At 33.2% G+C, this 24462-nt stretch overlaps 2 protein-coding genes across 13 annotated transcripts in view; both read right to left on the bottom strand.

Moving 5' to 3' along the window:
- The window catches only part of LOC145326149 (uncharacterized), a 24679-nt gene extending 5003 nt beyond the window's left edge, over nt 1–19676 (bottom strand). For both annotated transcript variants that reach the window (XR_013881777.1, XM_080169278.1), the window contains exons 1-18: nt 19541–19676; nt 19104–19192; nt 18667–18765; nt 17879–17965; nt 17247–17369; nt 16174–16251; nt 15802–15883; nt 15138–15251; nt 12706–12762; nt 11937–12007; nt 8136–8252; nt 7718–7892; nt 7256–7363; nt 6348–6476; nt 1607–1705; nt 1192–1242; nt 513–644; nt 278–403 (exon numbers count right to left, since the gene is read on the bottom strand). Coding sequence is in view for 1 of the 2 variants with exons in the window: in XM_080169278.1 (XP_080025404.1) it covers nt 278–403; nt 513–644; nt 1192–1242; nt 1607–1705; nt 6348–6476; nt 7256–7363; nt 7718–7892; nt 8136–8252; nt 11937–12007; nt 12706–12762; nt 15138–15251; nt 15802–15883; nt 16174–16251; nt 17247–17369; nt 17879–17965; nt 18667–18765; nt 19104–19189 (1734 nt within the window). In the remaining variant the exon portion in view is untranslated. The remainder of the gene's footprint in view (nt 1–277; nt 404–512; nt 645–1191; nt 1243–1606; nt 1706–6347; nt 6477–7255; nt 7364–7717; nt 7893–8135; nt 8253–11936; nt 12008–12705; nt 12763–15137; nt 15252–15801; nt 15884–16173; nt 16252–17246; nt 17370–17878; nt 17966–18666; nt 18766–19103; nt 19193–19540) is intronic.
- LOC145326152 (glyoxalase domain-containing protein 4) overlaps nt 19668–24462 on the bottom strand; it is a 23946-nt gene continuing 19151 nt past the window's right edge. For 6 of the 11 annotated variants that reach the window (XM_080169281.1, XM_080169287.1, XM_080169282.1 and 3 more), the window contains 5 exons: nt 24403–24460; nt 23875–23969; nt 23548–23599; nt 23036–23344; nt 19668–22651 (listed from right to left, as the gene is read on the bottom strand). In XM_080169281.1, the coding sequence (XP_080025407.1) occupies nt 23217–23344; nt 23548–23599; nt 23875–23969; nt 24403–24460 (333 nt within the window). In that variant the 3' untranslated portion in view covers nt 19668–22651; nt 23036–23216. The remainder of the gene's footprint in view (nt 22652–23035; nt 23345–23547; nt 23600–23874; nt 23970–24402; nt 24461–24462) is intronic. The other 5 variants (XM_080169284.1, XM_080169285.1, XM_080169288.1 and 2 more) reach the window with 5 other exon arrangements.

Below are 24462 nucleotides of genomic sequence, written 5' to 3'. Positions count from 1 at the left end.
ATTTATAAGATCAGATTTTAACACTGGATATAGAATAGACGTGGATATTATGACAGTGGAAAATTGTTGTCAATTTAGGTGCTAACAAGAACTCATTCATTGCTCAGTTTGTTTTTACACTAGGAAGGGTGGGGATGGGGTAATGTGGGTGGATAGGGAGTATCGTTAGTTTAGCCCGCTACGAGTTTAACTTTATTAGACAACAAGAAAATCTGGTGTAACATCTAAATAATAACATATCTATTTTTTTTAACAGAACCTAAAATATCTTTAGTACCTTTGCAGTAAGTCTATTAATTTTATCCAGCAAGGTAACTCCAGCACTTCTGGAAGCCAGGTTAGCTGGCAGGATCTCTGGTTCTACGCACACTCTTCCAACACAGCTACATCCCATACCCTCAACCTGTAAGGCAAATTTTATTGTAGAAGGATATAAAACATGATGATTTATCAAAAATACTTCATTAGGAACCTGATAAAATTTATTACAAAAAACGATTTACAAATTTTACCTTTAGTATCTGCTGCAGTATCGAGTTCATGTCCCTGGGAATGTGTTTGGTATCTTTGACTACATGTTCTGGCAATGACTGGGGCAGGGTGGTCACGTCAGAGTAGGGAAAGCTTATGCACATCAAACGACCCTGAAAGCAATTTGGATGTGTAGGTAGATACAACAACTTTATTTTAATTTATAAACAAGATTTAAATGAATTAGGTATTTAAAATGAAGAATAAAAGGCATTAATAATAATGTTTAGGCCGCTTTAGCTGCGGACTACCAAAAAAGACAAAATGGTAATAAAATTTAGCAGCTATAAAGGGGGAGGTCATTTTCTAGTAAATTCCGTAAAGGTGTGTAAAGGTGTGTGTGTTATAAGGCCTAAAAATAGTAGTAGAACGATAAGGTGCTCCCTATTGTTCTATTCAATAGGGAATACAAATATATAGAGCACCTTATCGTTCTACTACTATTTTTAGGCCTTATAACACACACACCTTTACGGAATTTACTAGAAAATGACCTCCCCCTTTTTAAGTGTACCACCGTGAAAATTGCTATCGCAAACTCTTCCAAAAATGCCGGCTGTAAATTGTAGCTTTGCCTTCGGACTGCTAATAAGGCTACATATGACAAAAAAATACAAAGAATAATGACCAATGTTTTCTAAATTTTGAAACAAGATTTACCTCTCTGTATAAGGAAATCAGATCTGGTTCTACAAGAAATATTTGACTGTCCTGATAAAAAAAATAACCACATTAGAGACTATAATAGTCATAATAGTCGCATCTAATTATAGACTAGACAGCTTTCCGTGGATATTAAAATGAAAAATAATAAGATTAAAACCAGTCATGTTTGTTAGCCCCGAAGGGCCGATATTTTAATTATATGATTTTTATTTTAATTTTCGTGAAAAATTTATGTAATAAATTCGATGCTTTATATGATTTTTCAGTAAGGCTGAGATCCAGTTCTTATCCACCGGATATTAATCGTTTTCGAATCCTTACTGTAAAAGAAATTCTTCTGGCAAAAAAAAATTATTAAATTATTTTATTTGTAGGTACATTTGTACTATAATTTTATGAAAAATAATACCTGTATTCCTGGCCATAGTGAGGAGCCATTGGCATAGGCTTTGTCTGGTCCTGCTATGCAAATAACTGTACCACTCTCCTTCACTTTCTCATAACTTTTCTAAACAGTTTATACCACATTAATACCCTTATTTAATAATCTTATGAAACAAGCAATATGAAATTTTAGTTCAACCTTAAGATCGAAAGACATTGTGTTACTTGAAAGAAAAACCAACGAATAAGAAAAAAATGTCTTAAAACTTTGGGGACTAGTGTAATAAACAGTCCGATGATACTCTTTCCCTGGCTGACGCTTGTTATCTTGGAAGGTAAAATGCACTTATTAACTTTTTTAGTATCTTTTTTGAAGTAGATAAAATTAGCTAAACAGACACTCCAGTGGCGTGCGAAGCACTTTGTCTAGGGGGGGGCATTTTGAAGATTTTGTAAAATTTTGCCCCCCCCTAAATCAAAGTGCCCCGGGGGGGCACTTTGCTTTAGGGGGGGGCATTTTAATTATATATAAAAATTTTAAATAAGGGCGTTTTAAGGGGTGGGATTATTTGATTATGGGCCTCCTAGTCCTTATCCCTTCTTCCCCATCCCTTCCCCCATCCCTATTTCCCATCAGTATCCCCCACCTCTTCTCCCCCATCTCTTCCCCCCCCATCTCTTCTCCCCCATCCCTTCTCCCCACCCTGCAATGACCGAAGGGAAGGGAGCTAGAAAGCATCTTCGAAAAAATAGTACAGAATATAAATTAACCTTCCCCCCCCCCCCCCCTCCACCACAAAACATTTTTAATGGGTGGAAGGGGATGTTATAAAATCTCAGCAGGAAGGATGAATAACCCCAATAAAAAAAAAATTGGGGGAGGGGGGAGATAAAAACACTCATTTTGGAAATAATTTACCAAAAATTAACCTAATATGAAAAAATGATATGTAATATTTCTTTATTGTATGACAACAAAGATGACAACATCTTTAAGTAGCAAAGCACAAAAAATCATGAATACAGACAAGTAGATTTAAAGAGCATCTGTTGAAATAAATATATATTTTAGGTAGAAAAAGTCACCAATCCTTTTTCCTGTATGTTGTGTGATGACAGTCAAAGTAAATTACATACTGGATGCTCGAAACAGCAAGAAATTTTATTTTTTTTAATATTATAATCCACAAAAAAATTTATCATACCATAAAAACCAAAGATATAATGAACTATGTAAAAAAAAAAAAAGGGGGGGGGTTTTAATGCAACCATCTCGTAATCAATGTATAAATGGCACTTAGAATTCGAATTTCGATCTCAAATTTTGCATGAGCAATCCTTGGTAGGTCTATTTTCCCTAAATCGAACAAAAAGTTGGAAAAGTAACGGCTGGCAGCTGGCGGCTCAGCCGTTTAGCCGTTTTTTGCCTATTTTCAGGGCAAATTCATCATTAATTACGTAGGAATCAACTTTTTAAAACATATTTTTGGTTTAATTCATGTTAAATGATAGCAATAACCATTTTTTAAATTTCTTGTACCAGCTGCTAAACGGCTAGAACCGGCTGAAAACAGCTGGGAGCTGCCAAGAGTATGAATAGTTGAAAGGGCATGTGACATGTCTAGGGTTAGGTTTTTATGGTTGCTGAGCTCAAAAATGCTACCAAAAATAGTGGCAGCCCATCCATATGGCAGCTGGGTAACAGCTGCAGCTCAGCTGGTAGCGGCCAAGAGTAGAATGGGTAGATAGGGCTTGTGACATGTCTAGGGGTAGGTTTTTATGGGTGCTGAGCTCAAAAATGCTATCAAAAATAGTGGCAGCTCATCCATATGGCAGCTGGGTAACGGCCGTTGCTCAGCTTGGAGCAGCCAAGAGTAGAAATAGTAGATAGGGCTTGTGACGTGTCTAGGGGTAGGTTTTTAGGGGTGCTGAGCTCATAAATACTATAAAAAATAGTGGCGGCCCATCCACTCCACATGGCAGCTGGGTAAAAGCTACAGCTCAGCTGGGAGCGGCCAAGAGTAGAATGAGTACATAGCGCTTGTGAGGATAGGTTTTGTTGGGTGCTGAGCTCAAAAATACTACCAAAAATAGTGGCCGCCTATCAATATGGCAGCTGGGTAACAGCTGCATCTAAGCTGGGAGCGGCCAAGAGTAGAATGAGTTCATAGGGCTTGTGACATGTTTAGGGGTAGGTTTTCATGGGTGCTGAGCTCAAAAATACTACCAAAAAAAGTGGCCGCCCATCCATATTGCAGCTGAGCTGTGGCCATTACCCAGCTGCCATATAGAATGGACGGCACTAATTTTTGTAGTATTTTTGTACTTAGCACCCATTAAAACCTACCACTAGACACATCAGAAGCCCTATCTACTCATCTACTTTTGGCCGCTCCCAGCTGAGCTGCAGCTGTTACCCAGCTGCCATATGGATGGGCGGCCACTATTTTTGGTATTATTTTTGAGCTAAGCAACCATAAAAGCCTACCCCTAGACACGTCACAAGCCCCATCTACTCATTGTACTATTGGCCCCTCCTAGCTGAGCTGTAGCTGTTACCCAGCTGCCATGTGGATGGGCCGCCACTATTTTTGGTAGTATTTTTGAGCTCAGCACTCCGAAAAACCTACCCCTAGACACGTCACAAGTGCTATCTACTTTTTCTACTCTTGGCCGCTCCAAGGTGAGCTTCGGCCGTTACCCAGCTGTCATATGGATGGGCGGCCACTATTTTTGGTAGCATTTTTGATCTCAGCACCCCTAAAAACCTATCCCTAGACACGTCAAAAGCCCTATCTACTCATTCTACTCTTGGCCGCTCCCAGCTGAGCTGCGGCCATTACCCAGCTGCCATATGGTTGGGCGGCTACTATTTTTGTAGTAGTATTGAGCTCAGCACCCATACAAACCTACCCCTAGACACGTCACAAGCCCTTTCTACTCAACTCATTCTACTCTTGTCTGCTCCCAGCTGAGCTGCAGCTGTTACCCAGCTGCCATATGGATGGGCCGCCACTATTTTTGGTAGCATTTTCGAGCTCAGCGCCCCTAAAAACCTACCCCTAGAAATGTCACAAGCCCTATCTACTCATTCTACTCTTGGCCGCTCCAAGGTGAGCTGCAGCTGTTACCCAGCTGCCATATGGATGGGCGGCCACTATTTTTGGTAGTATTTTTGAGCTTAGCACCCCTAAAAACCTACCCCTAGACACGTCACAAGCCCTATCTACATATTCTACTCTTGGCCGCTCCAAGCTCAGCAGCGGCCGTTACCCAGCTGTCAAATGGATGAGCTGCCACTATTTTTGGTAGTATTTTTGAGCTCAGCACCCATAAAAACCTACCCCTAGACACGTTACAAGCCCTATCTACTCATTCTACTCTTGGCCGCTACCAGCTGAGCTGCAGCTGTTACCCAGCTGCCATATGGATGGGCTGCCACTATTTTTGGTAGCAATTTTGAGCTCAGCAACCATAAAAACCTACCCCTAGACATGTCACATGCCCTATCAACTCTTCATACTCTTGGCAGCTCCCAGCCGTTTTCAGCCGGTTCTAACCGTTTAGCAGCTGGTACTAGAAATTTAAGAAATGGTTATTGCTATCATTTAACATGAATTAAACCAAAAATATGTTTTAAAAAGTTGATTCCTACGTAATTAATGATGAATTTGCCCTGAAAATAGGCAAAAAACGGCTAAACGGCTGAGCTGCCAGCTGCCAGCCGTTACTTTTCCAACTTTTTGTTCGATTTAGGGAAAATAGACCTACCAAGGATTACTCATGCAAAATTTGAGATCGAAATTCGAATTCTAAGTGCCATTTATACATGGATTACGAGATGGTTGCATTAAAAACCCCCCCCTTACTTGTCCTTTCATTGTGATAAAAAGCAGAAACCATTTGGAAGGGCGCGAAGCGCAAATTTTTTTCTTCAAATATGCAGGGAGGGAGGGGTTTTTGGGCTATTTATTACACTAGTCCCCAATATTTCATAGCAGAAACCATTTGGAAGGGCGCGAAGCGCAAATTTTTTTCTTTAAATATGCAGGGAGGAAGGGGTTTTTGGGCTATTTATTACACTAGTCCCCAAAATTTCATAGCAGAAACCATTTGGAAGGGCGCAAAGCGCAAATTTTTTTCTTCAAATATGCAGGGAGGGAGGGGTTTTTGGGCTATTTATTATACTAGTCCCCAATATTTCATATAAAATTTTCTTATTCGTTGGCTCAACAACTTTGGGGACTTTAATGGAATTTTGATTGGTTGGTTAATTAAGTCAAGTTTTCATACATTTCATCCACTAATTGTAATCTATATCAGGGGTAATTTTGTTTATCATCATTGGGGATGTACAAAATTTCTTTGGTAAAAAGTTTATATTATACAAAATAAAATACTTCCTATAACCTGGTTTGTTATGTTCAGTGAAAAAAAGATTATAACCTAATTTCTACACTAATTTAAAAATTTGGTAAGGTTAAATGAATAGTAACTGTCTGTTTGGCGCGAAGCGCCAAAATTTTTTTTTTGGAGTATTTCTTGATCTTTTTTTTGAAAACTGGGATAGTTTTGCTTTTTGTAGGGTAGGGGGCAAAAAGGGGCATTTTTGTTGACCAGGGGGGGACAAAATGGGGCATTTTTCAACATTTAGGGGGTGCAGGGGGGGCGGTTACTAGGGGGGGGCAGGGGGGGGGGCGTTTTGGTCGCTAGGGGGGGGCGATTGCCCCAAATGCCCCCTTCGGTTCGCACGCCACTGACACTACCTGTGCCCACTTCCATGGGTCTCCAGAGCCGCTGCCGGCCGAGTGGACACCCCCCTCCTCATCCAGAGGGAAGTATGTCTCTGCTATACCACACTGAGTGCGCAGGTATGAGCATAACTCTTTCACAACCTAAATATGAATGAGATTAAAGTAAACTCCTTAAAGATGAAGGATGAAGAAGCTTTACCATTTCCAGAATGGCTTCGAATGGCTTGGGGTATGGTCGGACCTCCACGTGGTCCAAGCCGGGAACATCCATCCGGATGGCTAACCGACCAGGAGGCCAGAGGAGACAAAACTGTAATGCACAGGGCAACCTGGAACCTGCAGCCGTCCTTTTTTGGCAACGGAGGGGGAGATCAGTAGCCGAGTTCTCTCTCTCCTTAAAAACATGTAGGCCAGACACTGTTAGTGCAAACGCACGAGCAGTAGGCAGTGTACTATCGGTACAGAACGCCCTAGAAGAAGAAGAATGGCTTCGAAACCGATTGATATCCGCTGGATTAAAACCGTTTCGCAAACCATACTGAAAAATCATGTATAGCATCGTATTATATCCAGTTTTTTAAGAAAATAAAAATGTACAATCATAAGATTAAAACCAGTTCTTAGCCCGTGCCTTCGGCATCTCGGAGCTAAAAAAAAAACAGGTTTTAATCTTATAATTGTACATTTTTTATCAGCGGAAAGCTGTTTATAATACAATTGCGATAAATAACTATTAAGGGATATTTCCATAGGTTGTTGCAATAAATTAAAGAGAGATTGCATAAAAAAACCAACAAAACTCCAAACATGAATATTATATTATAAAAGGAAGTCCAACATTGTCGATTTAAATGTCATTATCCATTATTTTACATGACATTATTTAAACTTATAATTTTCACCTTCTATCCTTTTTATACCTGGTTATGCTCCGAATTTTCCAGTTGTGTGATTATAAATACAGATCTGGATTGTAGGAGACCAGCCTTCACCTGAATATTCGGCTCTATGCAGGATTCTTCTATAATCTGAAATCAAAATTACATTTTATTTATTACTATTCATTGATTTAAGATATGCCTTTGTAAAAAATGATAACTGAAAAAAAAAGATTACGTGTAAAGACATACAAACCTTATAGGTACACATGGAAATTTTATTGCCCTATCACCTCAATAGGTATCAATAAAAACCAAAAAAAGAAAAAAATGACCATTCTTCTAGCCCTACGAATGACAGAATGTGGACACCATAGTGTCCTGTCCAAACGTTTGGCTGATTTAGAGAGTGTGTCTAGTTTTTTTCTTATGCTTTTTTAAAAAAAAGGCATAGGTAATAAATTAAGTCATTACAAAAATTTTAAAGTTTAATGAGTAACTTACCCTTTGTCTTCGTTTATATCCTGCAAGGATGATACCAACAACAATAATGGTGAGAAGGATAATAATGATGATGAGAAGGGCGTGCTGACCGTAATCTGGACGCTCTAGTTGCGCTGAATAGCTGGGAAGTGCAGTTCTGTTACCTCCTCGTAATGGTATGACGGCCACCTGATACCTAAAGTTGTGTAATATTAACAAAAAAGATTTGGTAAATATTTAAATATCAGACTATTAAATAAAAAAAGAAAAAAATTTATTTCTTTATAATAAAAAAAATCAAAGTGTTTTGATTGCTTTCTCCACAGTGACATTAAATACCGTGAATACTAACCTGCCACTAGGAATATTATAATCTAGTTGTATCCTCATAGGATTGTGTGCAGCATGTGGTACAGCAACTATCTGGGTGAATACTAACCTGCCACTAGGAATATTATAATCTAGTTGTATCCTCATAGGATTATGTGCAGCATGTGGTACAGCAACTATCTGGGTGAAAATTGTGCTCTTGTTATCCTCATTCAACAACAGGACACTAAATAAAAATGTCTTAATTAAAAAAAGTGGCAAGATGTCTGTGTCTGTCTTCAAAAGTAATTTATGAAAACTAAAGTCACAGCTTCAAACTATTGCGTTGTAGGTACTTATAGCTTACAAAAAAAGAATGGTGGGTGGTAGATTCCCCCCTCCCCTCAAAAAAAGGTATAAACGGGGTGAAATTTGAATATGAGTGTAACGAAATATGTAATATTTTACCAAGTTAGCCGCATGAAGTTCAAGGAAAAAAAAAAAATTTGTAAGGGGGGTCAAAATGGGGGGTCCGCAGTCTCACCACCCCCCGCAGGGGGGCGGCCGGAGGCCGATTTTGAAAAGGAAAATTGCTATGGATTCTTGAATGCCGTGCGGAGGTGAGGCAATTGGAATTTTGAAAATCAGAGCAAAAACGCGCGCGCAGCACGCGCGCAAAGTTGAAAATTGCGGAAAAAAAGGTCAAAATGTCCATTTTACACAAAATATCCTCTCGTTTTTTAATCATTAATAACGCGCAAGTTTTTAAAGTTACATACAAATCCTTGGAAACCCTGAAAATATGGCCGGATGGCCTCACAAAAAATCATGACCCAACATTTTCCCCCCAATGGCGGAAAAGTTAGAGCACTTCAAAAATTTTTTTACAAGGCCTGGTGTATTGGCCCCTGTGGGCCTCCCAGAGGAGCTAGGAAAAATCCAAAGGTACCTACAGAACCACAATGGCCGGCTCTAACTATCATTTAGTGTTGCCGAAGGCAATTGCCGGCCTCCTTCCGGCCTTTAATTGGCGGCAAAGTTAGCGCACCCAAAAAATGGCCCTTTTTTGACGTGTTTTTCGCGCGTAGCGCGGCGTGTGTTTGTGGCGCAGCCACGTGTATTTCAACTTTTTTGTAGTCCATTCCAAGCCGGTTCAGCAGATGTGCGGCCGGAGGCGGTCGGCCCAGCCGTTTGGCCGGCAGCGGCCGTCAAAGGTCGCGAAAATCGTCAAAAAACGCTGTTTTTGCGGATTTTCGGCGGGCCGGTGCGGCCAGACCGTGCGGCCGACCGGCTTGGGACACATATCCCTGGATTTTATGGGCCATTGGCCTTCATTGCTATTTTGCACAATTTTTTTCCCCCAATTACCCTGGCCGGGACAGCCGTCCAAAGTGGCCTGGGTCAAAATCGGCAAAAACCCGTCAAAAAACACCGTTTTTGCCGTACTTTTGGCGGCCGACCACGGCCGAACCAGCTGGCCGACAGGCCTGACCGGGATATCTCTGAAACCGGCTGGCAATGCCGGTTTTGGGGATGTAAAAAAATTGCTCCCCTCTGATGTGATTTTTTTCGGCAACAGCCCCTTAAAGTGGGGTTGGGTTCTAAGAAATTATAAATTTTTTCTGTAAATTATAACAACTACTATTATTACACCACCCCCTGAAATATATTTACCCCCCGCAAGAAACAAATTTGGATGAAATATTTTTTTAAGCCGAAGGCTCCAAAAAAATTATTTCATCCAAACTTGTTTCTTGCAGGGGGGTATTTAGGATCAGAGGTAACTTCAGTTTTAGTACACTCTCTCTGTAAATATAACAACTACTATTATTACACCACCCCCCGAAATGTATTTACCCCCCGAAAGAAACAAGTTTGGATGAAATAATTTTTTAAGCCGCAGGCTCCAAAAAAATTATTTCATCCAAACTTGTTTCTTGCAGGGGGGTATTTAGGATCAGAGGTAACTTCAGTTTTAGTACACTCTCTACCTTTCCATCTCTGGTAACAGGTATAATAACTACAGTTATCAATTATTTTATCTAACCAATTAGTAATCCACCAACTACAACTCAAAATCAATTGCTAATTATTACCATTATCTGTTTATTAATTTAATTAAATAACCAAATACTTATTATTACCTAATTATCATTATATAGTCATCACTATCATTTGTAATTTACAATATTAAAATTATCCATCATTTTATCTTACCTGTTACAAATCAATTACTAAATATTATTACATTTTAATTATTATTATAATACCTAACTTTTATAGTTTGATTATAATTATCTTATTTTTTTGCAATACAATAGATATCAATGATACATTTCAATCATAATGCTATAATCAACAATCACATTATATTACCCTTTACAAATCAATCGATTATCTTATAAGTTTCTATAATTAGCAATTATAATATTATTATAGTTATCTATGATATTATTTTGATTATTTTATTATTTAATAATTATATTATTAATATATTTAGCAATTTTATATCATAATTATGATACTATACTATAATTTACAGTTATAATATATAATAAATAATAATAATTATTTTAATATGATATTTTAATAATTTTATATTTTATTGATTACATTAATTATATAATTAGCACTAATAATATTATTATAATTATTCTATAATCTAATTATCATACAATATTATAATAAATATTTATAATGGTATTTCAATTATTCCAATTATTTTATAACTTAATATTCATATAAATAATAATATTTATATTATAAATTATCATATCATTTACAATATTAGATTACAAAAACAATTATCTTATTACTTTCAATATCATAATTAGCAATTATTATGTTAATAGTAATGTTTGTAATATAATTATCATACAATAACATAATTTTCATAATAATATTATAATTGTAATTACATTTCATTCAATTAAAGGTAGGTTCTTTTTAAACTATTTTCCTCTGATATACCTGTTATTATATTTAACTTTAATTAGCAATTATAATATTATTAAAATTATTAATAATGTTATTTTAATTATTTTCTATTTTAATATTCATAAAAATAATATTATTAATTTTTTGAATTACCATATCATTTACAATATTAATATGAGATTACAAAAATAGTTATCTTTTTACTTTCAATATTATAAATAGCAATTTTAATATTATTATAATTATTTATAATGTTGTTTCATTTATTTTATGATTATATTAATAATATAATTAGCAATTATAATGTTACATTAATTATTTTATAATATAAATATTATACAATATTATGATTTGCAATCATATTATTATAATAATTATTTAATAATATAAATATCATACAATATCATAATTACCTTATTTTATTCAATATTAGAATTAGCAAACATATTATTATAATTGTTTTGTAATATAATTAGTACTCAATAACTTTAATATTATAATAATTATTAAACAATAACATATTTATTAAAATAATATTATATTTATTATTTTAATTATTTGATTAATTACCTTATTATTATTAGATTGAAATAATCATTATCTTATTATATTTAATATTATTATTATGGCATAATAAAATTATTATCTTAATTATAATAATAATTTGTTAATGCTTTCTAATACTCATATATTTTTACAATTCGCTGACGCTTGCTTCACGCGGTCCCATACCAAATTTCACCGTGGGGGTCCCAATTGAAAGGGACCGCGTCAGCCTGTTCTAGAGATTGGTAATCGTGGATGAAATAAAAATAACTTTATATTTTTGGATTTTTTAAAAATATCATTTATTTAATGTGATCAATGAAAATAGAATATTATGATTATCCAAAGAATCTTTTGACTGAAAAATTCTTGTGACAGCCTTACATATCAAATTAAAGCACACTGATTTCATAAACCCTTTCTAAAGGCATAAAGATTTCCAGGTTACCTGACATGGAAAGAGTCTGGATTCTGAGTGGTTGGTACGTGGATAACTATCTTGTCTCGTCGCTCAAACTCCTATAAAACAAAATTAGAATATCTACACATACATACAAAAAAAAAATATTTTAATCAGTCTTCTACAGGGGTGTATATTCAGCACAAGATTTATTTTTTTTCTCCGGCTACCATTTTCTTTATTTTTTTCCCACCCTAGTTTTTTCTCACCAAATAGGGGGGAAAATGGAAAAATATTTAAAGAACTCTATATTTTATTTATGTTATCCCTCCTACCACACATTCTTTTAGTTTTTTTACCAAGAAGGGGGGGGGGGGGGAAATGGAAAAAATGTTTTCAGTTTTCTTAATTTTTACATTTTTTTCCTCTCCAACCACTAATTTTTTATTTCCCCCCCCCCCCCCCCCTGAGCCGGGGATCCCATGTAGAATATACACCCCTGGTCTTCTAATAAAACAACCATTTAGGTTTTAGTTATTGCGACCGTGGCTCAACACACTCGTCGTCGGAAAGGTAATAGGTTCGAATCTCGGCTTAACACTTCATTATAACTAAAGACGTTAGAAATCCGCAACTAATTACCATGCACAGTTGGGACTTCCAGACAAAGAGTTGTTGTTCTGTTGGGGGTTACTTAACATGATACTAGGGGTGTTTGGACAGAAAAGGAGAGGTACTGCCAAGGAATTCCCAACTACTAAACTATCACTGGTATTTGTCCTACATAGCAATTGGTCCAGTGAATTATGAACAATACCTGTCTATCAAGAAGAACTAGTACACGGTCTTCATTCAAGTCTGTTATGGACGGCATCTAAACAATCATATGGTAAGCATTTTGTTAACGTTTGATTTGCAACAATTTGATCTACATGCGGGAATATTTTTAAAGGTACAGCAATTTACCACAAAGTATTTTTTACTTACATAGGTCAGTAAATCTACCTGAATAACCTGTCAAAATGGATATGGAATATATTGACAAGGGAAAATTTGTCGCCGCTTTGGCTTGCTAATATGGACCACATGTATATAGTGGTCATTCGTCCCCATCCCCTCCCATCCAGTCAGGGACAAGGGAAGGCTATTCTGGCAAACAATGCTTTAGAGCTGATTTCATAGATTTCCAGTTAAAACTAGATGATGAGATTATGCAACTTTTGGCAGAATTTGATAAGAATCTCAAGCATTATTTTATTAGTTTTTGCTCACTTTACTACAAGCCATGCAAAAATGATAGTCAGAGATTAGTTCCATGTTCAGTTTTGAGATGAACGAGTTGAATAATGCTTTTTACATATTTTATATATTTTATCTAAATAATAGACTAATCGTAAATTTTATGTTTAATAAAGAATAAAATTTATTGAAAATCCCAAAGAGTGGATAGCTGTAATATTTTCAAAAATATTTAAGATTGTTTAGATATTTATCTCATCAAAAAATTTTACATAAAAAAAGTTTTTACGACACCTATCAATAAAATTCTGAACTACATAACTATTCTTTTCCAAATCCTAAATTTTATAATATATGTTGTGATTTAATTTGGTATTTCTTGACAACATCTTGCCTCTAATTGCGAAACAAGTTGGAGGGAAGTGTCGAAATAGGAAATGTAAATAAGGAGCTTTCCTGAAATCATAAAATGATTTATCATGTCCTGCAATATTGAACATAAAAACAACTAATCTTCTCGAATATTAACAATTTACAAACTTATTACCTACAGAATTTAAAAATGGGTAATTTTCCCCAAAGTGCCTAGTAGAGCACAGAATCCCCCCTTTCCCCACCATTAACTTAAAACAAATTGTAAACGATCAAAGGGGCGGGGGTCCTTTTGGTATAGCATTAAGGAAACCAAAAGATATAATCTTAATAAGGAGGGGGATCAGTGCTTAATAGGCAACTTTGTGGTAAGGCACCAATATATATACTTTTTATGCTTATTTGTTATTAAGGTGTTCGTCAAATAGAATTTAGTATTTTATGTTTATTTATTTTTTAAAAGCGAAGCTTTTCTATAATTATGGTTGGTCCGTAAGTCCGTACGTCTTTCCATTACAGTTAGCTGTTTCCGTTAATTTAAAAAAGGTTAGAATTGTCCTATCAATTCAAACTTTACATGCTAATTCCTATAGCTGTTAGGTACCACTTAGAAAGCGCAGCAACTCTATAATCGTTACCAGAAAGTTCATTCGTTCATTTAAAACAGGCTTATTTTTTACTTTTTTTACAACAAATTTTTGTATGTTAAAATTATCCTAGTCATCAGATTTTTTGAATACTGATTCCTATTACAACAAGGTAAAGTGTTATAAGCGAAGCATCTCTATAATAAAGTCCTAAAAACGTCATTATGTCCTTAAACAGTAACATGTATTTAATCAGTTTTGCAACAAATTTACTCACAATTTTGTAGACATATGCAATAATATTCAGTTTATTCAGTTCTGACACTCTACTAGAGTTAATGTATGTTTGTCCTTCAATTTCAGCGCTTCGCTTATGAATGTTGTCATCCTTGTTTTAATAAGTAATGAACAATGAATTTTATTTTTGAGCTTTAAAGTAAGATGTATTTTAATCATTGAATCAATATGAAACTTTTGTCTTAACTTGCTTTAAGGGGTTAATAAAAGTGTTTGAAAATGCATCAAAGTAAAAATTTATTAAAATATTTTGTTTTTTGTCTTTAATCAGTTACAAATATTATGGAAAAGAAAAAAAATTAAAGATTTAAATTTTACGAAGTGATTAAAAATATTTTTTTAATCTCCCTACTTTTGAATTGTTTGGTAAGAATTCTTTTGTTTGTTTTGAAAAACGGTCTGCTAATTTCTTATCTAATAGTGAGGTTTAGTGATGAGATTTAGCGAATTTAAACCCTTATCTACTTTACTATAAACCCTTTTTTATAATAGTTGAATCATCCCAAACATTCAAAACTTTTAAAGGTTTCGTGAATTAGTTGCGTGATTTTAATAGAATTGTTGATCAGAAAGAACTTCCCTTGTCCCTGCCATCCAGTAGGAGGGGAAGGGATGGAGTAAAAGGGGTGGATGCGGTGTTTCGTATTTTTAGTAAGCTGCGAATATTACCAGAGTAAATTGAAATCTTGTGCAACATCAAAGTAATAAAATATCGATTCCTGTGTAACTATCCAAGTGTCCATAATTCATATACCTGAAAACTAAACTCTCCACATCTGTTGAGGCCCTGATAGGTGGAACAAATGCTGAGCCTGTACTCATCTCTACTTGATATCACATACTTCTCCTCTTGGATGTAGAAGCCAACCTAAACAAGTATTCACAATAATCATAATGTTTGGTAACCCTTTTATGGGTGGCTGGGATGCATCTTAATCAAAAGGAAGGAGAAAAATAAATAGAAAATCATTTAAAAATTACACGTTAAAACGGTAGCGGATTTTTTATAAATTCTTACTCAGCTGTGCATTGATGAATTACCTGCCCCATTAATATTTAATTTTTAGTTGGGGGGTAAAAGCCCGTGCTATTTAGAAACCTGGTAATATTTATTCAAATTTCATACCCAAAACGTGGTTTTTACCCTACCACATGCTCATAATGAAAATTGAAATATCCTTCCCCCTTTATAGATTTTGAATCCTCTAAATATAAAAAGTTTGGACTACCTTTTTGTAACTAGGCTAAAAAAGAATATCTAATATAGTAGAAAGCTTTCATTTGGTCCTGGGAAGATTTGAAGCAAAATTTTTAGTTGGCTTAGATGTGTATGTAAGTAAAGTATTATAGAAATCTACTGGATGGAACCTAAATATTTGGAAAATACTATTAGGTAGCTAAGCTATTGTAACCAGTACCTCACAATCATAGCTGAAAATGTTCATATTTTGTTGAAGACCATAAGCAGGCTTACTCATACTTTTATCAATCTCCACACATCTATACAAAAATAATTTTAATTTGATTTTTATTTCAATTTGACATAAGTGTATTTAACTGGAACAGGTAAGGATTTCAAAATAATCAGAGCCAAAGTAAAAGATTATTACAAAAATATTAAAATTTTTTTATGCCCAATCCTTGAGAAAGGCTCTAACCCCGTGGGGCTCTTTTAGTACCACACATAACATAAACTAACCCCGTATTTTAAGTTTATTTCAAAATGAGGGATAGGGAGGAAATCTGTGCTCGACAAGGCACTTTAAGGGAAATTTCCATAAAATATTTACCTTGGATTACATGGAGACTTGTCATCCAATGAATTATTATCTGGGCAAACATTCTGATTCATGTTCTTAAACCGAAACCTTTAATTAAAAATTCATATGAATTGAAATGAATAATCCTACACAAAAAAGGCACTTAGAATTAGCTAAAGTGGCCTGTTTATTACACTAGTCCTCAAAGTTTTATAACGTTTCATTAATTGCTGGTATAACAACTTTGGGGACTTTGATTGGTTGAATCATTAAGTTGAGTGTTAAAAATTTTCAAATGCTAATTTTAATATACAGAGGGGGTAATTTTGAATACCGTCATTGAGGATGTACATCAATTTATCTCCCATTGTCTTATCCCTTTAGATCCCTGCAAAGAAGCACTAAAAATCAAAATGAGTGAATCAATAATTTTCAATCATTTAATGGTAACATCTTCTTTTAACTAACCTACGTCTTTAAATAAAAAATGTTTTTGATAAGATAAACCTCATTCATAAGAAATCTTTTTAATTTGCAAATGGAAATTAACCAGATTGTTTTAAAGTCCTATTCAAATAATTTATCTTAAATTAAAAAGAAATGTACAACTTTAGTAAGAATTTGTTGAATAAGTCACATTTATAATGCTTCTTATTGAAAAGATGTATTTATGGGATTATTTTATGTATCAAAAACAAACTCATTAAATATGTAGTAGAACAGACATATAAAGACTAATATAGAATAATTATGTAGGTTTATTTTGATGTTTTTTTCTTACAACATTGTGTATAGTTTCTATTAAGCTTACGTTTATTCCAATCTCCTACGTATTTAAATGAAACATTATAATCAAGACAAAATCTAACATCTTAACTCCCTCCCAAAAAAAACACCTCTAAATATAGAGATATTTCTATCTTTCTACTTTAATTAACCATCTAAATATTACTTGACTAGCCCCAATGACAATATTTAAATAAATTAGATTTCTATCTTCATAACTTAAGGTATTTTAAGATTTTTTAAAATAAAATTTTAGCTACCTAGATATCTTTCTAACTACCTTCAAACATAATATATATACCTGTCTATCTAAATACCTTAATTTTTGGAACATATTGTATCTATATTTGAGATCCAGCCCAATAAAAGGAGAATGGGCTCTTGAAGATGATTTAAAAACATAAGGGTCCACGTAGAAGGGTAGCTCTTCAAAACTTTTTCTGAAAAAAAAAACAATTTTGAAGATCAATATTGTCGCATCAAGCTAGAGATATTTAATAAATGAGAAACATTAGGTAACTGTAACAGGACATAAATACAAGATACTTTGAAAACCGCTTTGTGATTGGACGGCCGTTTTAAAATTTACTCTCATTTAATTTATTTTCAACGCCTGCCCAACCCATATGCATTAGAATAGTAGGTATAAACTCATTTAACTTTAATACCAAAAATTTAAATGACACTATATATGTACAAACCTTTTCCACACAATATTTACCTACCCATTTTTGTTAGAGTATTAATATAATTAACCCTTCACAATTCATAATGGCGGATTCATTTTACGTAGGACATCTGCCATACGTATGCTAGAGTTTACAACATAATGTGTAAACAATGCAGGATTTTAAACAAAAAAAACATTCCACTATACTATGGCTGTATCACATACTTATACACGATAATGTTACTGGCAACACAACACTAGAAGCATACAAATACAAACCTGGAATTAAAGTTCTTTTTGAGGCAGTCCTCTTTGGATTTGATTGAGGATTCGTCCACCTTTGTGTCATACATGACAGTGCACCCTACAATTACATTTAGAAAAATCAAATGGATAGAAAAGCCCATAATTTATTGTAAATCATAGAGAAATAAAATTTTTTTAGGAACTTGGATTTAGTAGTCATTATTTTTTTAAAGAGAAAGGACAACAAAGTAAGCAAAGCATCTCTATAATAAAGTCCTAGAAATGTAAGTACTAAGTATGTCCTTAAACAGTATCCTGTATCTAAGCAGTTTTGCAACAAATTTACTTATAATTTCGATTGAACTATTACATTTATTTAGTTCTGACACTCTACAAGTGTTAATATTCATTTGTAATACCATTTCAGAGCTTCACTTTTTTGGATGTTGTCATCCTAGTTTTAAAAGCATTTGCTTGAAACATTACTTTTTAAATCATGTGTTAGACTTTATTAAAAGACTCATTGAATAAAAGTTACAGGTTGTACAATAAAAAGGCAACTAAAGTGCATATTGGTTAAATTGTCAAAATTATTACAAATGATCAAAAAATCTAAGTAATTGGGTCAACTTGCGATATCTTTGCTAAAAGGGAATTTTAAACGGCTTTATCACAATTTAGCTGTAAACACATAAATGTTTCGCTCTTAATAAAAACTATTTCGCAGTTCAGCGGTTATAGATATCCTTTGCTAAACACACCAAAAGAGACAGACATACATCTCGTTACTTTTACATATCCATTTATTTATTATCTTTCCTGCATCTTTGACAAGGGCCGTGTCAGAATTATTCTTTATGATGCATGTATTAGCATCCTCACACCAGGGGGCACACACTCCCTCCTCTGCACATCTATACCTAGATAGATAGATATTATACATATGTTAGCACATCCTCACACCAGGGGGCACACACTCCCTCCTCTGCACATCTATACCTAGATAGATAGATATTATTTGAAAATAACGGCTCCGGCTCAGCATTACTACTTTTTATAAATAAATAAAAACTTGAGATGCTACCCATTTCTATACCTGTAGTTAAGAAACAATAAACTATTTTTTTTATCTTGCTACAAAAGTCATAAAAATTGGGCGGATTGCCATCCCTAATAGGATCATCAACTAATATTTCTTTCTATATTAAATATCTATCTATCTATCTTTCATATCTAGGTATCTATATATCAATCTAACCTGCAACAATTTCTATCTATTGGCTTGAGACACCAGGTAGTTGTTGGTATAAACAAGAATAGCACAAATAATCTGTACTCAAACATTTCCTAAATAATACAAAAATTAAAAAAGGTAGGTAATATTTCAATAATTAAAGGGTGTTTTAAAAAATTCAATCGCTTCACTTTTTTTATTTATTTATCAATTTAAAAGGTTAAAGGATTTCATTCAAAATAACTGCTCCCCCCCACCTCTCCATCCATCACATTCGTTTGCAGAATAGTATTACAAACAGCTTTCCGCGGATATTATTATAAAATGTACATGTAGGTAGCAGTTTTTTTAGTTCCGAGATCCCGAAGGCTAGACATACATAATTTTTTCGTGTGGATGAGAATCGGTTCTAATCCACCGGATATTTATCGGTTTCGAATGAATACGAGAAAATATCTTACCTTAATATATAGGTATCTAACTTTTCCTTTTCAAAACATTTACCATCTTACATCAAATTTTTCCTTATTTAAATATTTATTCAACTGTTCAGTAATAAAATATATATGGCATAACTATCTCAACTCATTTTTATCTGAAAATAGTATAAAATATAATAATATTATCACCTAGAGTTAGTTATACAAAATGAAACAATATTAGGTATAATAGTTATTCATCGCATCGTATAATAAACAGCTTTCCGCGGATATAAAATTGTACAATGATAAGATTTAAACCAGTTTTGCTAGCCCCAAGATGCCGAAATATTATAATTGTATATTTTTATATTCGTAGAAAACTGGATATAATACGATACAATATTTTTCCGTTTGGCTTTGAACTAGTTCTAATCCACCGGATATTAATCGGTTTACTTTAAAACTATGCTTATCTTATTGGTAACAAAATAGTTAAGTCAAAGGTACGTATTAACCAAAAGTTTATTAATGACTGATGGCAAACTTTATGCACATTTATTGTGGACTATAATTAATTTTTAATAAGTACCGTTCGACCCAACTAAACATTTCAAAAATAATTAAGTGGGAGCGGAAATTTCTCGTAACATCTGTTCTTTTTACATATGCCAAAGGATTTGTTTCTATTTCAATCATGTGTTATTATCTGATTACTTGTAAAAAATAAACTAAGATAGTGAGAAAGCCCCTCCTCCTCCTTTTCTTAGAATCAGGTAAAAAGTTATTATTATTGCACATGTTCAGATGTACATTTCATAGTGTGAGGTAGACTATTCATTATTATTACAACATATTTCTATTAGACATTAAAAGTAAGCTAGAAACAAAGAAAAGATAATTCTTTATAGAACATGCATTGCACGTTTAACAGTGAAAATATTTAATAAAATCAATTTTCCTTGTGTATAAATGGTACAAAGTTAATAAAAGAATCAATAAAAAGATTAATAATCAATCACAATAAATCACCCAATAAGGTACCCATTTAGTTCCAAAGATAGAAAGTTATTTTCGTCAATAACCAAAAGGCACAATTTCGCAGTATGTTGAAAAGTATGAAATAATTTATTTTAATTGCAAACTTTATAAAAAAAACATTTTCAGGTGTAAGTTTAGCATTTTTAGCAAAGCCTTACAGATAGTTGTCAATGAAAACGAAAGAAATTTTCTTTTCTTTTGAATGTCACCAAAGATTTAAGCTAAACCACAAGCCGGAAACTCTTTTTAACATCTTTTGTATGACTTGAACTTCACTATAAAGCCATAGTTTTGATTATAATTTTAACTATTACATTAAAAACACACACAAACACACATAAAACAAAAGTTGTTAAATATTTTGACTTATATAAAAGAAGTTGGTTTGTTTAGAACTAAATATAAATGAAATATAAAATACCGCAATCCTTCAACAATTAATAGGATCCCTCACAAACTACCAAAAATTATATTTTTATTTAGTTCTAAACCACAAAAACAAAGAAGAATTTTTGATTTTTATCTTGGAGTTAATACCTAAAGACTTTTTTAGCTTTAAACCTAACCAGAATAATATTACTAGTTTAATCATTGAAGTTGATACAAGTTTCCCGCTGATATGAAAAAAATACGATTTTTCACCTATAGAATTATTGAGGTTACATTGTTTTAATTTATCCTGTTTCAAACTTTTAAATAAAATCATATTAAAAGCGGGTATTTTCCTTAAGAAAACCAAAGCTTCAATTGTTCAAAAGTTTTTCTTTAATATTAATTCTAACTTGTCTTGTGTGCTAAAAGTGTTGCGGCACACTCAAATGAGTGAATTAGGCTTTTTAAATATTTATGTATAACTACAAAAATATTTACCTAACTTTTTAGCAAATATTTTTACTACATATTTTAAAACTGGTTCTGAACTTTGGGGGAAAAAAATCTAGTATTTTAATAAAACCTTTCTGGAAAATTTTCTTCCAAATACAAGCCAGTTCCAACCCGTGATGAAAAAGAATGTAATGTTTTTTTTTTAATTTAAATTTTTTTTTTTTTAATTTGAAGACATTTGGATTTTAAAAGTGTAACTTAGCTTCTAAGTATTCTAAAACACATTAGAATCAAGCTTTCTTTTCAAAAATAAAAAGAACTAAGTATTTGATATTGGCCAATTATGATGTTTTGTAGAAATACCCTCTTTTGGCATTGTTGTATTGATTTTAAACTGTGCCATTTGTATTATTCACATGTATATTTTATATATGTATATTTTATAATGCATATTAGAGTGTTTTAAACTTTTATTAAGTGTCTAGTTAAAACACAAAAAAAAACGAGTCAAACATATGACGTTTTTCCAATTATACCTTTCAAAGAGCACCTCTAGGGAATATATTCCAAAGGAGCAGGGGTGTACAGAAAAAAACAGCTTAAAACCATATGAAGCGTCAATAAAATATGATTTCAATCAGGTCAAGGGTGATCCGAGTTCTTGACGGAAAAACAAAAACACTTTATTGTACAGTATATCTATGAAATTAAAGTATAAATTATACCATGCTCTCTTATTCAACTAAAATATTCTAGGAATTATTTCTCTTATTTAGAAAGAATTATCAAAAATATATATTTAGACTAAAATTTAGGTAAAAATTATTAAATCTTTCAAAGTTAAAGTTTCCTAAATTTTTTCTGGCAATTTCACATTTTCTGAAAGTGGACCACAAACAAACTATACTTTCAATAAAACGCAGGGCTCGGCAGCCGCGCCTCAGTTGTGGAGGGACCGAAGTCCTTACGTTGATTAAGATTACACCAAAATTTACAATAACCAAGTTTTCATTTCAACGTGTATGTGTGTGTATGTCTGTTTTTGTGCATTGTGAATAAATAAATAATATGTGTCAAAATTATTAACAAAATATAAACTTTATAAAATATTAATAGTACTTGATAAAATCACATTTTAAAACAGCCATGTTTAATTAAACCATAAATGTATGCATCAAAATTAATTAGTTTAAAAAAAACCACAAATAAATCTTTTAATGAAAAGCAATCAAGGAAAACTTTTATAAATAGAATTTAAAAAGGTTTTAGGTAATGTTAGACGTTAGACTATGAAAGTTTTAAAGATTTTTAATCAATATAATAGATTTGAAATCTGCATAAAATTTTAAGGATTTTTTATAAAATTCGTTTTTTATATAATTCTTTATTTAAAGGCGCAAATACGATTTAAGTTAATAAATTTTGACCAATAGGATAGCTGGATTGGAAACTACCTACGCTCTAATTGGTTGAATGATGTACGTCACTTAAGCTTCTCCAATCAGAGCGCAGATAGTTTTCAATCCACCAATCACAGATCTCAAAATTATTTAACTTAATTTGTATTTGCGCCTTTAAATAAAGAATTATACAAAAAACTAATTTTATAAAAAATCCTTAAAATTTTATGCAGATTTCAAATCTATTATATTGATTAAAAATCTTTCCAACTTTTATAGTCTATTAGACGTTCCTAAAAAGTACCCCCAAAAAAAAACATAACAAAAATAAATATAATAAAGGGGTATTTAAAATACCAAAGAAGTTATACTGACCATAAAAATCCGTCAAAATCATTTTCTTTTGGCAAATAACCACGAATTGTGATGTTGTAAAGTTGTGATGTTGATATCTAAGCAGTAACCTTACTCCTGCCCTTCTTCTTGAACCACTCGTCACTCTTGTCCTTGTCCATGGCCTCCTCCAGGAGTTGGTCAGCTGCAGGATCTACCTGGGACAGGTCACGGAAACCTTCATCTCCTGAAATTAATGCATGATGATTCCTGTAACATTTAATTACAATCTAGAAAAGGCAACAACTCTATAAATCTTACCAAAAATTCTCAACTATTTCATCGATTTTTTCATTTTTCCCTTTTTGGAGAAAAAACTAGGAGAAAAAAATACTTCTTGTGCAGAATATACACCCCTGGTATATAGTAATTCACAAAAATAAATCTTACCGACAAAGCAAATTTCTTGTCCATCCGGGTCAGCAAGAATCACAACTTGAACCTAAAATCAATTAGGAAATAAAATAACACTTGAGATCATATAAAAAAGCAGTAATTTTTTTCGCGCATTTTCTGTAAAGTTGGATGTAACATTTTAGTCAAATGCTCTTATTAAGTAAAACTATCATTAATTATAACCAAACGAATAAGAGCATTAGACTTAAAGGTCACACCTACTAAACTTTTCGAAAATTACGCGTAAAAATTACCCCCATGGGTTTTTAGTGTGCCAACACTGTTATGTTTTTTAAAACAAAAATGTGAAGCTAACTGTACCTGGGCTTTTCCGGGAGTATCCAATGTGATGTAGGGGGTTAGGATAGTATGCCCAGCTTCTTTAACTTTACTTTCTACACCTTTAAGCTCACCACCTTAAAATGTCATAAATATTTGTATTGTCTACAAGTGCAAATCGAGCAATGAAATTCTCCTCTCAATTATTTTGGAAATGAAAATATGGGGGGAGGGAGGCCACAACCCTTCAGGGTTACCCAGTACCAAATAATGCCTAATCTAAAGTAATTAACAAACAAACTTAAAACAACATTACCGCACCACCATTAATTGCTAATCTATATTATTTTAAAATTATAAGGGGGGGGGATAAACATTAACAAATCAGATAATTCAGCATTGCTTTATGCTAAATTAAATACCAGCCACTGGGAGATATGTGAAGCCAAAAGGGAAAACTTATTTGGTAAAGCTATATCTTAAGTACAAACATAAAAATACTTTAAAGTATTATTGTGTTAAAGTACATTATGACATGAAACTATCATAACCTGTTGGAATTTTTCATACCTGGAATGGCAAAGGCTATCCTGCCAGCGGCCGTAGCATGATCAACAGATCCATCAATCT

This window comes from Acartia tonsa, chromosome 8 (assembly GCF_053477335.1).
Source record: "Acartia tonsa isolate MP-2025a chromosome 8, ASM5347733v1, whole genome shotgun sequence".
Lineage (NCBI taxonomy): Eukaryota > Metazoa > Arthropoda > Copepoda > Calanoida > Acartiidae > Acartia > Acartia tonsa.
The sequence above is the reverse complement of the archived record's forward strand: the minus strand, read 5'-3'. Positions and strand labels throughout refer to the sequence as shown.